We start from the raw sequence: 16,892 nt of genomic DNA on the forward strand, positions 1-16,892 counted from the left end.
GCTTGACATTGCCCTTTTCAGGAGCTAAGTCACACCGGTGGCACAGAAACGCCTGACACAGGTCTTCTCCCTCCTGTGTGCCATATCAACGAGCTTCTGCTCTAAGTCAGAAAGTTTTAGTACAAGCGCCCAGCTGCCTAAGTCAGTAACACTGTATTTCATCCCATTTCCATTTTGCCCTCCCTCTCTCTCTCTCTCAAACTTATCCTCTTCCAACATGACATTCTGCTTCTCATCTTCAGGTTATGAGCACAATCACCCCCCTTTTCCTAATGGGGTCATGAAGGAAAATATCAAGTAATGTTCATCTCCAGGCATTTTTTTGAGGAGCTCTGCCAACAATCTTCCTTCAGCCCCATGGCTCTCCTTGCTCCATCCCTTGCCTGCTTTGCCACGACTGGGCTCCCAGCACAGCTAAAAACACCCCATCTGACCATGCATCTGAGTCTTTACTGAAGTCTGGAAAATGGAACGCTGTGTAGTAACTCTTCCTTATCATTTGTTTCTCTCCCACAATTATCAGCAAAGTCTCTTAGTGTCCCTGTACTAATCTGAGAGGCTTGTTAATTCAGTATGTTTTGCTGGAGCATGCATAAATCTCTGTGGTGCACCAGGGCCATCCATCATCCAGTTCTGCGTTTACACAATCCCTAACACAATGCATTTCCCCAAAAGCTTACGAACTCGGCTTGGGCCATCCTTTCAAAGGTGCTGTCAAGTGCTAAGTGCGACTTCCAAGAGCAGTTTCCTCCTGACTTCTCGCTGGCATCGGCACCTGAAGCCGACGGCAGTTAATGCTGTGCTTTGAAAGCAAGAGAGAGTGTGGTTAGCTGGCCACCAGTGTCTGGCCAACGCATGCTTTCTGGTTTGGTATTTTGTTTTGTGGTGAAGGCTTCCAGGCTTTTGAGTATTTCCTCCTGCTTCCCTTGCCAAGGGTGCTTTTATGACATGGCAAACATGCTGCTTTGTGTGAAGTCTGCCGGCCTTCACACAGCCTCTTTTTCTCCCACCCCTTTGTACCTTCTCTTCATCCTGAAAATCTGGGGAGGCCAAACACATTTAATCCCCTTCAGCAGGAGACAGTGAAATGAATGCTGACTGTTAAGGTGCTCTAGTGTAGCTGGTTCACCATTTCTACCCTCAGTTGCTAATTTCCCTTTCCACCCACTTCTATGAAAAGGTGCTAATCGTGTGGTGATACACAACTTTCCTGCCCCAGAGAGCATCATCATCACTTCTGATCCTTTTAAAGCTGTGGCTGAACTAATAGAGAGACCTGTGTCCTGAGCCTGATTCCAACTCCTGTGTAACAAATTCCTTATTAAATCCACAGAAAAGTAATTTACTAGTGGTTAGACTTTGGGCTGTTCAGGGCAGCAGTCACTTCTGAGAAGTTACGCACATTGATGCAAAATTACAAAAATGTGTATTTACCACAGTGACCAATGGGGCTGAGAAGCTCAAGTTAATATTTATATTTGGCATTGAACCCTATGCACAAATACTGACTTTGGCTGCATGCGTAGCGTCCCAGCTTATTTTTACATTCGTTTATACCGACGGTCTAGGTGCATGGAATTATCCCCGTGCTTTCAGCACCCCAGGTTTTGGAGATCTTACTGCACTGAACAGGCTGCTAACAGGGTGCTTAGTTCAGGGTGTGCCTCTGAGCATCCCTGGCCAGCTGCTCTGTGGAGGGTACAGACCGTGGGTTTGGACTGTTATGTGTTTTCAAGCTGAAGCAAAGAAGCAGGAGCAGCTGTGATGCTGCTGGTGTGAGGGATGGTCGGGTGAGAGGGATGGGGATGCTGAGCCGGTGCAAAAGGGTAAGGATGCTCTGTCTGTCTCACCCTAACATCTCTGTAACTTGATGCAAAGGATGCACTAATGCAAAGGCAAAGCTTTGCTGCGCCAAGCCATTTGTGCATGAGCTCCCCAGCACAGGCTGGTTGGCCTGAGAGGTTTGGGAGCAGCAAGACAAGACAAAAGTCAAGAGAGCAGCCTGCTCTCCCAGCTGCTGTGAGCATGCCTGCCCTGTGCCGTGTCTGCCCTGCTGCCAGGTCTCTTGTCATGCCCTGGAAGTCTCTGCAAGCAGTGTCTTGTCTCTTGACAAGTTTTATGTCAGTAAAATACATGTGGTGGGGGAATGGGAGAAGTGGAAAGAAGTGGGTTAACAGCATCCTCTTGCATTTGAGAGTTCTTTCAAGCAAGCAGTTGCACACAGTTCGCATCGATGAGAAAGCGGCATCTTTTGTAGGCAAGGGTGGGAATTCCTTCAGGTAGATTTACCACCAGCTGAACAGCACCGTGGAGTCCAAAACATCTAGCTGGAATGAGTTTGGTTTGAAAACTCGTGCCACAGATTCATGTGCAAGCCTAGAAATTTACTCCTTTCACTTTTCAAATCCAGACTGCTGGAGTTAATGAGAAGAAGTGCTGAATGACTTGCCTAAGTCTGCCTTAGGAGCACATGAGATCCCAGACTCCATTAAAAATCCCCAGATCCTCAGCGGAGTCTACTGCCTGTGCCACCCCGATGGATTTTGAGGCCTGCAGGATAACTCACTGTGCTAACATATGAGTTATGGTGTGAACACACCATGGTGTGAAGGAAATAACCCACCAAGACACTTGTCATTTAGTTGGACTGTATTTTCAGCCCTGATTCCTGCCAATGGTTCTTGTCTTGGTGCATTGGTGTCTAGGGCGGGTCAACAGGGAAGTGGTGCCTGCAGGCTGCAGCATCCCAAAAGCTCTGGCTGGAACAACGTGTGACCCCACCAGCGGTCACGGTGCTCCTCCAGAAACTGTCCATGAGGGCAGAGACACTCAGCTGTGGCTTGAAGGGTGTTTAACAGACTGGGAATGATCATCTCCTATTGCACGTACGTGACTGAATGAAGTCATGCTATACTTGGGTTGCCAAGCTTTTAACACATAACTTTGAAAACTTTATTTGCTGAGGAAGGAAGGTTTCCAGGGGAATTGATAACAAAGGATGTAGTAGGTTTTTGGAAAGAAAACAACTTTCGCTGTGAAAACAGCAACCCTGAAACTTTTTCAAGGAGATAAGTTGCTTTCTAAAAATGAGCCGTAGCTCCTTGGTGTTTCCACAATAACTTACTCTGTGCCTGTGGTGGCTGTCGCTCTGCTTTAATGCAGCAGTGGGGAGCTAAGGGAAACAGCTGTGGCAGAAAACGGGAGTCAGTCCTTGCCTGGCTCTCCTCTTGAGGCAACATTTCAGCACCTTCTGCCTTTCTGTGCTTCTCAGGTTCTCCACTGACCTCATCCCCAAACACAGCATTCTCGTTGCCCCCATAAGCACCATTGCCATGAAGTTCTGGTAGCGATTGCATACCAGGACTCTGCGCTTACCAGACCCCATGAGCATTGCTGAGTTACTGTTCCCACACAGATTCCTGAAGCAAACGCTATTGCTGTAATCTAAAAGAGCAAAAATGTTTGGAAAACAGCAGATGCAATGGGAAAATGACACTTCCTACATGTGATAATTGCACAACCTTAACTCTGCCCTCGGAGTATGTCTGCTTCTCACTGTATTGTTCGGAAACTTGTGTGGCATAGAAAAAAAAGTCATTGGAAGCCTTCGTCTCTGCAAATCGTAGATAAAGCAGTTGGTGGAGGTGCCAGCAAGGGTTAAATTACCTGTGTGGGGATGAGGGGGCTGGGTAGGGTAAGTGGATTACAGCAGCTATTAAATATGGGGAGGTGACTGTCAGCATGATTTGACTTAAAATGGGCATCAGTGGAGGGGAAAAAAGCCTCTGTGGCTTTCGTGTGAGTCCAGATCGCTTCAAAGCGCAGGGCATGGTTATGCTTGCCTCCTGCCATGGTAGGAGCATATCCTGCCTTAAGCTGCTTACATTAGCTTGCTTTTTAGGTAACGCTTTTCTTTTTTTCCCCCTTGTATTCAGCCATAGGTTAACTTTGTTCAGACTGCCCTCGTTCTGCAGCCCCGCTTGCCACGCTGTCAGGCACAGCCCCTGCAGCTCACAGATGTCCCTCCTGCCTGTGCTGGTTCTTGCCTGGGGACGAAGTTTGCTCTTCAGTGGTGGGAGCTGTAAGCTTGGCTTAGTCGCCAGAGAAATTGGGAAAGCACAGTGAAAAAAAAGTCAGCCCTGCAAGGCTTGTGCTCATGCAGCTAGGAGTGGTTGAATCAACTTTTGTCTTTACTCATCGCTCATTTAGCCTGCCCTTCCTCGGCTGTTCGTTGCCTTCATCTCCTCCGGCAGGCGCTGCTGAGGAACCGGCCCCATGTGAAAAGCGGCTCAGCAAAGATGGCAAGGGCTGGCCCTTGGCACATCGCTGCCTGGCCTGCCATGGCAGTGCTTCTGCAGGCCTGACGGGGCTGGGGCGAAATGCGGGGCAGGCCTGCTGCTTTTTGGGAAATGCCACTCTTTGGCACCTCGGGAGTTTTGCAGAACCACAGCTGGTGCTTTTGGTGGAGTCGATGGATTGCCGAGGGCTCGATGAGGACGCTTCTGGGAAGACTGTGGCAGTGCCGTCGAAACACCTTTGGCTCCGTACGGGCCAGTGGCCAGACACAAAGCAGAAAGGATGTCGGCAAAGGCGGCAGCCGAGGTGCTGGCGCTGGCACGGGGAGCCCGTGCCCCAGGACCGGGCAGCAGCAGGAGTTGGCCGCCGGCTGCCCAGCCCTACCGGGTAACTTCCAGCGCAGCCCGGCGGGGCGAGGCAGGCTGCGGCCGCCCTTCCCCTCACGGAGCGGGCCTGCCGCACCCCCGTGCCCCGCTGACCGCCGCCGGTACCTGCCGCCCCTCCCGCCGCCCGGAGCCCGCTCCCGCCTCGCGGGCAGGACGGGGCCGCCCGGCCGCGCTCTCCCCTCACGGGCTCCCGCCCCGCAGCAGGCCCGGCGGCGGCCTCAGCCCCGCTCCCCCGGGGCCGGGCAAGGCGACGAGCGAGCCCTCCGCGGGGGAAGGGGCGGGAAAGGAAGGGGCCACCCGCCACCGCCGGCAGAGAGGAGCCAGCCCTCCCGCCGCGACGGGGTGCCGGTGCGGGGGGCAGCGCCCGCGGCGCTGAGGAGGGGGCGGGAGGCGGCCCGCGGGGGCTCCCGGCCGGGGGCGGGGGCGGGGCCCGGCGGGGAGGCGGCGCGGCGCGGGGGGCGCTCCCCGCTCTCCTCCCCGCCAGGGCCGGCGGCGGGGCCGCCCCCATTGGCCGCGGCGCGGCGGAGAGCTCCGCCCGCCGGAGCGGCGCGGCGCGGGGAGGGAGAGGAGGGAGGAGGAGGAGGAGGAGGAGGGAGGGCGCCGGGCTGCGCTGCGCTGCTAGTCTGGAGCGGAGCCTGGCAGCGGCAGGAGCGGCGGCGCGGGGGTGAGGAGCAGCCGGAGCCTGCTGGACGGAGGCACCCCGTCCCCCTCCCCCTCGCCTCTTTCTTTGTGCGCAGGGCAGGGGCGGCCCCGATCCATGGTCATGGGCGACAAGAAGAGCCCGACCAGGTGAGCGGGGGCGCGGGGGGCGCGGGGGCGGGCGGGGAGAGGCACCTAAGATGGAGGGAGCGCGGCGGGGGCCGCCCCTGCCCCTCTGCCCCGGCGGCGGCGGGCCCGGCTCGGCGCTGGCGCGGCGGGAGGGGATGGCGGTGGGTAGGCCCCTGGCTGGTAGTTGCGTGCGTGTGCTCCGCCGCGGGGGAAGGGGGGCCGCGGCGGCGAGGGGCTCCTAAGATGGAGGGAGTGCGCGGGGAGGGGGGCGGCGTGCCCGCGCCGCCCCGCCAGGTACGCGGGGGGCCGGGGCGGGGGGGCTGCGGGCGGGCGGGGAGGGAGGGAGGGAGGGAGGCAGGCTCCTAAGATGGAGGGAGCGTGGAAGGGCAGGAGGAGGAGGAGTGCCGGTGTCTCCCTGCCCGCCGCCGGTGCCAGGGCTGGTCTGGTGAGAGAGCAGCCATGGCGGCTCCGCTCGCTCGCACTCCCGCTCCGCGCACTCGCTGCTCCCAGACAAAGGGAGGTTTAACAAGGTGGAGGAGGGAACGCGCCTCCCAGCCTTCAAACTCTCCCACCCACCCTCCCTCCCTCCCTCCCTCCGGGGGCGGGGGGCGGCCCTCGCCGCGGTGCGGGGGGCGCCGGGGGACGCGGCCGGCCCGGCCCGGCTGGGTTCGGCCCGGCCCGGCCCGCTGGGCCCTCCCGCGGCGCGGGGCCGGGGGCGGAGCGCGGCGCCGCACCTCGCCGGGTGCCGGCCCCGGTAGGTGTTTGTCGGCCGTTCCCGGGCGCGGGGGGAGCGCGGCGGGCAGAGCGGGGCGCCGGGCTTGGGGGCTCGGGAACATGGTCTCTCATGTGTGTGTTTTCTTTCTCTCCTCCTCTCCCTCCTCCTCCCGCCGCCTCTCTCCTCCTCCCCAAACACACACGTACACACACGCTTCCCCTCGCCCTCCCCCTCCTCAAGGCCGAAGAGGCAAGCCAAACCTGCAGCCGACGAAGGCTTTTGGGACTGTAGCGTCTGCACCTTCAGGAACAGCGCCGAAGCCTTCAAGTGCAGCATCTGCGATGTCAGGAAAGGCACCTCCACAAGGTACGTCCGCACCTTTCGGCGTGGCTTTCGCCCCACGCTGGGCTGCGCCGACTTGTTGATTTTTTTTTCCCGCTGTTGCCTGGATATTGGCCGGTCGCGTCCCCCCTTCTCCCCGATGCAGTCCCTTCTGTCCCCACTCAAAAGCTTGTGGATTTAAAAAATTCTCTTTTCAAGCGTTTAATTTGAGCTGGAAGACATGTTTCGTGGATGTGGCATGGACCTGAATCTTGTTGTTGTTCTGTGCTTTTTTGTCACTGACGTACAGTGGACCTCCTGGAGATCCGTGGCCAGCCAGAAGAGTTCTGACCCTGATTTGGGGCAGACTGTTTTCTGTGGTTTAGGTGGAGATTTACCGTGTGTTTTCTACAGGGGTAGGAATGGCTGTGGATTAGGGAGTGAGAAAGGAAACGGCTGAAACTAAAGATGCCATGAGAACAACCACCCCCTTCCTGAGATGTTGAACTCTCGGTGTCTGTTGTCATCCAAAAGGAATCGGCTTTGTGCTCGGTGTGGGAATGATGCGGATTTCTGAAAGCTTTAGCTGTTCGGTCTCTCTCATTGCCTTGCGCTGAGTAACTGTGGAAGTCTTTTTGAGATGGTGAGGCTGACGTACAGTAATTAAGTTAATTTAAAAAAGAAACAGCCCAAAACCCCAACCCAAAACCTTGCACTTTCCCGGTTCATGGGTTCAGAAAGTTTGTCCTGGAAATATCAGTTGGCACTAGGAGGCGTGGGGTGCTCTGCTTTTTCTTTCTTTTTCTGATTTGTTCTACCATGTTGACTTCTGATTTTGTTCGTATTGTACCTTCCAAATTTGAGTTTCCATTGCTCTGCCCTGCCAAGGAAGTAGTCCATAAGATTTCCATTGTGAGAGGCATCGTTTTCCTCCTTTGAGTGAAGCCATGTATTGCGATGCTCTCATCAGCAGGCTGTTTGCATGACTTGGCTGTCTTGACTTGATTGACAAAGGAGGCGAAAGCGTGTTCGGTTGGTTATTGTTCGCACTGTGCTTTTAGGCGATGTGAAGTGCCTACATTTTTAATGGGGAGCATGCTTTTGGGCCGTGGAAACTGAGTTACAGTAACAGGGTGCTGTAGTGCTTTTACTGTGTGTTTTGTGATGCACATTGGTTACAAAGTATCTCTACGCTTTTTACAAAATAAACGGAGGTGTTGAACTTCAATTTAAATAGTGTAGTTACAGCATTGAATTAAGATCGAACAGCGGTGTTCTGTATGCACCTAGAGCTGATCCTTCATGTTTTGTTCAGTCTGATTTTGTCATGCAACTAAACCTTCACAGCATGCTTGATTTGTGGGTTTCTGTTTCCTTGGCCTCCCCGTGGGCTCAGGTGAAACCTGGATCCTGCAGTTGCCTGGCCTTTTAATTGTGCTGCTACAGTGCGTAGCCTTGCAGTCACAGCAAGTTCTCCCAGCGTCACGTCAAGCCTGTGCTTGGGTGTTTGTAGGAGGAGAGCCTTAATGCAATGTAGGAGCCCACGTGAGTTGTATCTTGTATCAGACTTGATCATTTTCATTTGGCCACCATGCTGATATTTGTTTTGAGAGCAGCAGCTTGCTTTCACATGCCCTTACTTTTTATTTTTTAAAAAAATTGTGATTTCCAAACTGTTGAGGTAGTAGGATGTTTTGTCTTTTAAAGGGCCATTAAGAGGGATAGCAGTCGATGATTTCAGGTTAAGAGCTGTAGCCTTACTTGCAGATGTGATCCCTTGCTCTAGAACATTGTTCTTCTGTTTAGCTTTTAATGGACCCTTATGAATGGCTTCTAATTTTAATTCATTTAATTCATCAGCTTTCTATTCATTTTTGCTGCTTTTAAAATGGCTTTTGTTTGTAGAATTTGAGAAAGTATTTAAAATATTCAATGGACCATCATGCCTTCTTGCATATTTATATAATTTATGAATAAATATAACCGAAAGCAGGAGTGATTGAACGTTGTGAGGGAGTGTGTATGTTGATAAGACCTGGGAGGTCAGAGTTCTTTGTTGTGGTATTGCTTTTGAGTGTTACAGTATGTGACGTGCGAGTTGATGCTGGGGAAATTCTTCAGAATTTTTTAAAACAAATGACTGATGTAAAGATACTTAATGAGTTATGATTGATAACGTATTGCATGAAATATAAGGTGTCTGATGTGCTTGACTTTTTAAAGTTGCAATTTGACAAGTTGGTGACACTTTTCCACATTTAAAGCTGCCTTGCCTTCTTTAAGGCTTACTTCAGTAACACTTATCGGAAATTTATCAAACTCAATTTTTAAAAAGACTTAGCAAAGTAGTGAAAGACAGGCATCATAGACATGGTGAGGCAACTGGTTTTTGTCAAATTGTGTGCAACTACAGTATGGCCAGCTTTTTTACTAAGATCTGGTATGACCTACTTTCCGCCCCCCCCCCTGCACGGTTAAGCCACTAATTTGATGTAGAATTTGCTTTGGCTGATAAATATTCTCTGATTTGGTAATTAGTTAGGACGTTAGCTAATTCTCACCGTGTGTATACTTTTTTCAGACTCAATGTAGTCTGTTGGTGTGTGGGAGGGGTGGCTGGCAGCAGTTCTAAGTTTTACTTTCTCAGATCCAGCTATCCCTTTTCCCTAGGATCTCATAAAAGGAGCTTCAAACAGTGAGTTTTAGAACTGTCCTGCCAAGTCCAAATTGCTGTAGATGCTAAACAGTTAAATTGCACCTGAATACTTTTTCAAGGGGCTGTTTATAAATATTTCAGTTGCACTTTTAAATAAAAATGAGGTCAAATCCATCTCAAGAGTATTGGGAGTTGTCGTGCAAAGATTACATTAAACCTGTAGTACTTAGTTGAATACTGGATTTGTTACAGTATGTCACTAACTCCCTTTCCTCAACTTTATCTTGCTGTTTTATGGCTAAACTTTATTATGCTCTATTTGGGCAAGTATGGTGAGTTTTTCTACATTTTTTTCTTCTGTGAGGATCATGGCAAAGCTATAAGCTATGTTCAATACAACATTGAGATGAGTGAGACAATGATTTAACTGGCTTATCTTGGGAGTGAGCAATGGTAACGTGTTTGCTGGGGTGTACAATATATTTTTGTTTTCTTTTGTATTGGTGTAATGGCACAGGGAACTGGTGCTGGCCATCGCTTCCACTTGTGTCATGCGGCTCTTCTGGTGGTTTACTCTGGTGTAGCCCCAGCAGCTCCAGCACACAGGAGAAGGCTCGAATGAAAACTTCTGCTGGGAAGTTTGCTCCACGGATGCATGTTCCCTTCCAGTATCCATTGCTTCTTCAAATGTGGAATGAAAGTTTACTTTGGATTTCCTAGGAATATGAGGGCAGAATTTGGCCTCGTATTTCCCTTTATGGGGAGCTGTATGTTCCTATTTGAGGGTAGGTGATGGAGCTCTGTGTTTCCATTTGTTTTTTCTTAATGGTGTTCTTGCTTCTCTTCCGCTTCAGTTCTCTGATGGTTTATGTATGTTGTGTTCCTGTGTACATGTCTTCTTGTAGCTTCCTTTCTCCTCCCAGGTGTGACCACACAGAGTGTTTCTGCATGGGGTTGCATTCACGCATCACTGTGAAGAATATCTACCCTCTCCCTCTGATTTTCTGAAGCTTTCCTTCTGGATAAATAGGGAAGCAGTGCAATGTGGTGGAGCTTCTCTGGTGTTAATTTTGCTTTAACTTTAGGATAAATGCTTTCTTGTCCGAACTTCACATCCTGTATCATGAATGTGCCTTGATTACAGAGAAGTGCACTAAAAAAAAGTCAGTGGAAGATGAGAGCGCAACAACTGGGTGTCTGACATGCAAATTAACAAAACAATGGGATTATTTAGTATAAAATTAAGAAGTTGTAGTGTGTATGTCCTCTGCAAGACACACATTTAATAAGGTTTTGTTCTATTTGTTGCTAGTACTTGTGTGCCTGAAATGCATGGTTTGGAGTTTGCATCAAGTGGTTTGAACCTGTGTTTCGTTGTGGAGTGCTCGAGGAGTGTATGTCAGTAGTGCTTCACACTTTTGCCATTATTTTTGAGAGGCGGCCAAGCTGAGACTGTTCAAAATGATTTTAATTTTCTCTTGTGTGGAACAGGTGTCTTGGATAGATACTGGCCTTTGTTCCCATTCAGTTCTCCAGAAAATTCCTTTGCATGTTTGCGGGATCTAAGCAAGCGCCGTGAAGGATGTAAACTACTGTCCATGTCACCATTGAAAAGTATTCTCTTGTTCTGTTCTGCGTCCAGGCTGGGCTGACCAGAATAGACACCAGATAGTCCTGCTATTCCTGGAATGAGGAATCAGGCTGATGATCATGACCTCCATACAACTAATATATGCCCTGCTTATTCACCATGTATTTGCAGGACTGTTCTTCTAAAAACACTTGCTTTGGTGTGTAGCTGTGGTGTAGGTTGGAAGCAAAGTGGTTTCATTAAATTCTTTCAAGTTAAATAGCTTTCACCTGCATTAAGGTGGGTTTTATTTAGCGTCATAGCTGGCCTTCAAGTGGGTTATTTTGTATAAAAATGGAGTATGTGACTCGTTTGGGAAAAGCTGTTGTGGAAGGGATGTTTGTGCCTTTACTATAGATTATTTATCTTACTAATTGGCCATTTAGCTGTATGGTTAAATCATCCCTATTCTCCCTGAAGTTAAATGGCAGTTGGATCAGGTGGAGCAAAGCATGGTCGGTACCAGCCTGGAGTTGTGCCAGTGCTCTGTGGGGCCATCCAGGGTTGTGTCCCCTCTGGGGCTGCTTTGTTGGTGATGGATGGGAACAGGTAATTCTGCCTGAGTAGTTCTGAGTGCCGGAATGCACGATGCCTATTTGCAAAATGTTTGCCCACGTGCAAGGGGGTTCTTGAGAGCTCTTTTGTCTTGTTTATCAGCACTGTCTGAAAGTAATTAGCTGTTACTTTCTGAATTTGTAGATGAGGAGTACTTCTGTTAGGTCTGGCAAACCCACCAGGAGCTAAGGACAGGAGGAGCCTTTTGCAAACCTAGCATTTTGCAAGCAGTCAATGATGATGGTTTGCAGCAAGCCCTGAATTCTGGGGTTGTGGTTTGATGATACGCTAAGTTTGACTTCATGACCCATATTGCTGGACCCCAGGTGTCTCAGCCACGTGGCTTGGAGTATTGATCCGTTATAAACTGACTACTGGTACAGATTTGTGCTATGCTTACTTTTTTAACTAGCATAGACCGTGAGACTTGATCTAAGCAGATGAAGCTGCTCAGCTTCAGATCAGCTATTATCTATCATCCTGGTGCAAGCTAACCCTGGGAGAAGATATGCGTCTTGCACTTTGGCTGTTTGAAAGAAATAGAGTTGTGTCCTGATTAGCTCTTTCCTGGTCTTTGGCATTAACGATCTCATTACCATCGCCCCAGGATTTTCCCCAGTCTCAGCACTTCTGGGAAATCATTCACAGCAGGGAGGATCCTCGGTATTGACATGCAGGACCAATGCAATGTGCCTTTGCTATGATTGTCAGATTTGGGTACCTGGAATGCTGTAGGTGACAAACCCAGTAGGTAGTGCAGTGGCTGCTGTGACTCACTTTGCTTTACCACTTTTTGTTCCTGAAGGTCCTGTTAAGGGATGATAGCTATACCTGTTTTGATGCTTTTTTGTTAGGGAAAAAAAAGATCTTTTTGTTAAAATAAATACTAAAATCTTTAATGTGGATAAAGTGTGTTATAATTTTTTTATGTAGATTACCCGTTTGAGTTAAATAATTGTGGGTGGTAGGGTTTAGCATCAATCTCTGATTTCTGTTGGAGACTGTGAAGATCTGATAGATAAACTATGACCGAGCGTGTTAATCTATTGCTGATAATATGCAGCATGGATATTATTCATTTTTCCCTTCCTCCATGGACTTCTTTTCTGGGAGACGAGAATCTAAATCAAAGTATGTATGTGTGTGTAGGAGGAGAGGGCATGCAACTTTTTTTATTCCTGTAAGCAGACGACGTGGCCACTGGGATGCTGACCCATTGCTCTCAGCCGGTCCTCGTGGGGAACTGGTAGGCAGAGGAATGCGGAGCAACCTTCTCTGCGTGCCTTTCTTAATTGCCCTGATTGTTTCATGTTTCCATCAGCTGGCTGCAGAGGGGCTGCTGCATCTGCACAGTTGGCATGGGTATTTGCACCCTGATGTGGCTTGTCTAGTAAGTGGAACCTCGCATGAACTGGAAATAAGGAAGTGTTGCCTGGAGTAATAATAGTTGAGAGGAGGGAAGTGATGGATGCAAAGCGTGCTTCTCTGTGGCCACCCTTAGCTCCTGTGGGATCTTGCCTGACTGTCCTGTGCTGCACCTTCGTGTTCCTCGGCAGCTTGTAGTGCTGTGGGGCTCTGTTTTGGCCAAACTGTTTGGTCCCTGAAAAAATGCACAGGACCCAAGACCCATGCGAAGTGAAAGAAGTCAAGAAATGTGCTGTGGGCTAGGTGCATTGTTTTGGCTGGCTATATCCAGCTTTTGTGCTGTAGCTTGGACACGCCTGCCGTAACTCCAGGCTACTTCGCTGCTGGTCATGAATCGGGTGTCCCTTGTACTCCAGCTGCTATGAGACTTGCTTTGTGTTAGCAATGTGAATTAAATGGCTTTGCTGTTGGTAGGGTCACTGTTCCTTGCTGCGGTGTGGCTGCTTTTCTTCCTACTCTGTTGGGCTTGAATGTGCAGACAGGTCCTTCCAGGGCCCCTTGGTGAGAAACACAGAAGTTCACAGCACTTCTGGGGAGTCCTGCCCATGTGCAGGAACATGGCAGCAGGGCGGGAGATGCAGCTTGCAGAGTGCCCCTGCATTAGGTGAAGGATGTGCTCTGCTTGTCCTTTAATATGTGTATCTCTCCTTGTCTGCGTAGTTCTTCTTACGAGGAAACCCACTGACCTATTTTGTGGGATTTCGGGTGGTTCTGTAGGTTAGTGGGTTCCAGTCCCGCAATGTAGGTCACTCACGAGGTGCGTTAAGAGTTTCATAACGTGTAGCTCTGACCTGAAATAAGATTCATACAAACTCTGGCTGTGGCTGCAGCTGTACTTTACGTCTCGCCTTGCACTGGCTGCCTTCTTCACAAGGTAAAAGGAGAAATCTGGACATTTCCAGAGGGAAGAGGCCTTACAGGAGGGTTTGTGAGTATTTATGTAACTGTGCGTGTTTCAGACAGGTAAGGGCAAGTTATCATGATTGCCACTTCATGTTTGTTAAGGACATGGCAAAAAAGCAGACCAGGAACACTGAGTAACCTGTACATGCTACCCTAAGCAGATGTCCAGGATTACACGATACCACGGAAATAATGTGGAAATGCCTCCATTACATTTATGTAAGTTCCTTTTACAGCTGACATATGCTAAGTACATTGATTGTCTCTTTGTGCAGACAGATTTTCTTTACATCAACCAGAGCTCCTTTCATGCTTTTCTGGTACATCTGGAGGTACAACCAAATCTTTAACATTGTTCTTCCCATAAGCCAGCTATTAATTAGGAGCATGTTCTTTGTAGCAGAGTGCTAATTGGTTCATCAACAAATTCACTGCCTGTTAAACATGGGGAAAGTCTGACTGGCTCAAATATAAATGAGAGGAAAAAGCATTGCATCACTTCTTGCTGGCCTGGTGGGTTTTGTTTGATTGTTCAGTAACTTGGTATCTTCAGAGTCAGGTGAATCTCAACTGCTTCCTAGAAAAAACAAAATGAACTGGCTAAAACTGGTCGTTGTTCGATAGTGTTTTATGATTGGATTGCTGCCTGCGTTTCTGAAAGTTGAAAGTGCACCTACAGACAATCTTCTATTAAGTAATATTGGGAATGCATGAGAAAAAGGGGTTGTGTAGGTATCTAAAGTATGGATCGTAAAACCAGGAGACCTGATGTTGAACCATATGTGGTCTTATTTGAGACACTGGCCTGGGATTGTGGAGTAACCTCCTATGCTACAAGGGTGACATTACTAAAAATTTGTAATTATGTTTTTTACCGCACAAGCAGAAATCTTGTAATAGTCAAATTGATTTTAACCTTCTGACTGATAAACATTTTGAAGCATACATTTTATGGCAATTTGCGGAGAGCTGAAATGTTCCATATTTAAGTAAGCACAGTGTATGCTTTATGTCAGTTGCCATATGGAGGTGCAAATTTCCAGAGACTATATTTACAATTTGCATAGGGATATGGACATGGTGACATGGACAGTGGGATTGAGCGCACCCTCAGCACGTTTGCTGATGACACCAAGCAGTGCAGCGCTGGAGGGAAGGGATGCCATCCAGGGGGACCTTGGCAGGCTGGAGAGGTGGGCCTGTGTGAACCTCATGAAGTTCAACAAGGCCAAGTGCAAGGTCCTGCATGTGGGTCTGAGCAATCCCAAGCACAAATAGAGGCTGGGTGGAGAATGGATTGAGAGCAGCCCTGAGGAGAAGCACTTGGGGGTGTTGGTTGATGAGAAGCTTGATGTGTACTTGCAGCCCAGACAGTGAACTGTACCCTGGGTCGCATCAAAAGCAGTGTGAAAAGCAGTCGAGGGAGGTGATTCTCCCCCTCTACTCTGTTCTTGTGAGACACCCCCCCACACCCACCCCCGAGTATTGCATCCAGCTCTGGGCCCCCCAGCCTAAGAAGGACATGGACCTGTTGGAGTGAGTCCAGAGGAGGCCATGAAGATGCTCAGAGGGCAGGAGCACCTCTCCGATGAAGACAGGCTGAGGGAGTTGGGATGGTTCAGCCTGGAGAAGAGAAGGCTCCGAGGAGACCTTATAGTGGCCTTTCAGTACTTAAAGGGGGCTTATAAGAAAGATGGGGACAGACTTTTTAGTAGGGCCTGTAGTGACAGGACAAGGGGTGACGGTTTTAAACTAAAAGAGGCGAGATTTAGATTAGGTGTTACGAAGAATTCTTCACTGTGAGGGGGGTGAGGTGCTGGCACAGGCTGCCCAGAGCAGCTGTGGGTGCCCCATCCCTGGAGGTGTTCAAGGCCAGGTTGGACGGGGCTTGGAGCAACCTGGGCTGGTGGAAGGTGTCCTTGTCCACAGTGCGGGAGGTTGGAATTAGATGGTCCTTTCCAACCCAAACCGTTCTGTGCTTCTGTGTTCAGGAAACTTTAGTTTGAGGATCTTACCAGTTTGGTTGTCTTTAAATAAAGTGGAAGCAAAAGAAGTCAGTTTTGGGTTCTGTTTTGGGGCTAAATGAGGAATAAATATTTAGATTTGTTTTCTCAAGAAATTGTTCTTTGGGATTTCAGAGTTATGATGGATTGCTTGTAGCGTGCAGAGGTGCTAAGTGAGACAAAGTATCTTGCCTGAGATAAAGCTGCCGCCTTTAGATTTATGTTGTTGAGTAGACAGACGTGATACTGATAAGAATCTGAAATATTTTTCCCTGGAATAAATTATTTTTGTGTGCATGGAACTATGTCCAGGTAAATCATGTGCGATTTAATATGGTCCAACTGGCGAGCTGGACAGAGGATATGGAAGTACTATGGTTTGGTAGTTTCAGTGATACAAAATGGGTTAGAATGTTACCTGATGAGTAATTGACCATGGGTTGTCCTCTGTGCTCCTGTCCCAAATGTGCAGCATTTTTTAAATTATAAAGGTAGTTCTTAATTCGTTTACTTTTAATTCTTTTATTATCTATGTACTAAATAAATGGAAAGACGTGTTTTCTTTCACTTCTGTTTGCAGGTATAAATGGGGATAGTATGATGTTAGTGTGATTTGAGCCTGTGTAAGAGCCTGGAATTCACCCTTAGCTAGCTTAATATCCTCAAGTTGCCATTTTTAAATCTGTACGATTGTATTCACTGTGTCTGTGTTAATTTGATCAGGAAATTTATGTCTATGGTAGGTGTTTCATTCCTTTGTTAAAAATGCCTAGATTAGCAGAAGGACATAAATCTTACTTGTCATGGTTGTACAAAGCATGCATATATGTTCAGGTTGTTGGAAATGTGTGTTTCTGCTGAAACATTTGGCTCTAATTATGTATCTTGGAACTCTTATTCTGAAAGTGCTTTCACTGTTTTTTTCGGAAGTGGTACTGAGCACTTTCTCTTCCCAAGATGAGATTTCAGTAAGAGAGGCAATACATTGATGGATGATGGCCCTGTGATGGAGTCAATCAGCCAGTACAGTCATTTGTCTCCTGGGGATACAGGGTAGAGCACATCATTAGCAGCAGAAGGGGAGGTTTTCCTCTGTCATGCTAATAGGGTGAGGAAGCTCTGGCTGGTGCCTGTTTGCTGCTATTGCTCCGTTATTACAGGTGCCTTATGGAGAAACAAAACCGTTTTCATTTGTTATCTGTAACAGTCATGGGTGTGGATCAATTTAGCAAAA

At 48.7% G+C, this 16,892-nt stretch overlaps 1 protein-coding gene across 1 annotated transcript in view; it reads left to right on the forward strand.

The window, feature by feature from the left end:
- Positions 1-5,257: 5,257 nt before the first annotated feature.
- RYBP (RING1 and YY1 binding protein) overlaps positions 5,258-16,892 on the forward strand; it is a 47,012-nt gene continuing 35,377 nt past the window's right edge. Inside the window, exons 1-2 of the mRNA XM_056337142.1 lie at positions 5,258-5,471; positions 6,406-6,531. Coding sequence (XP_056193117.1) covers positions 5,440-5,471; positions 6,406-6,531 — 158 coding nt within the window. The 5' untranslated portion in view covers positions 5,258-5,439. The remainder of the gene's footprint in view (positions 5,472-6,405; positions 6,532-16,892) is intronic.

The sequence above is a fragment of the Falco biarmicus genome, chromosome 4 (genome assembly GCF_023638135.1).
Source record: "Falco biarmicus isolate bFalBia1 chromosome 4, bFalBia1.pri, whole genome shotgun sequence".
NCBI lineage: Eukaryota > Metazoa > Chordata > Aves > Falconiformes > Falconidae > Falco > Falco biarmicus.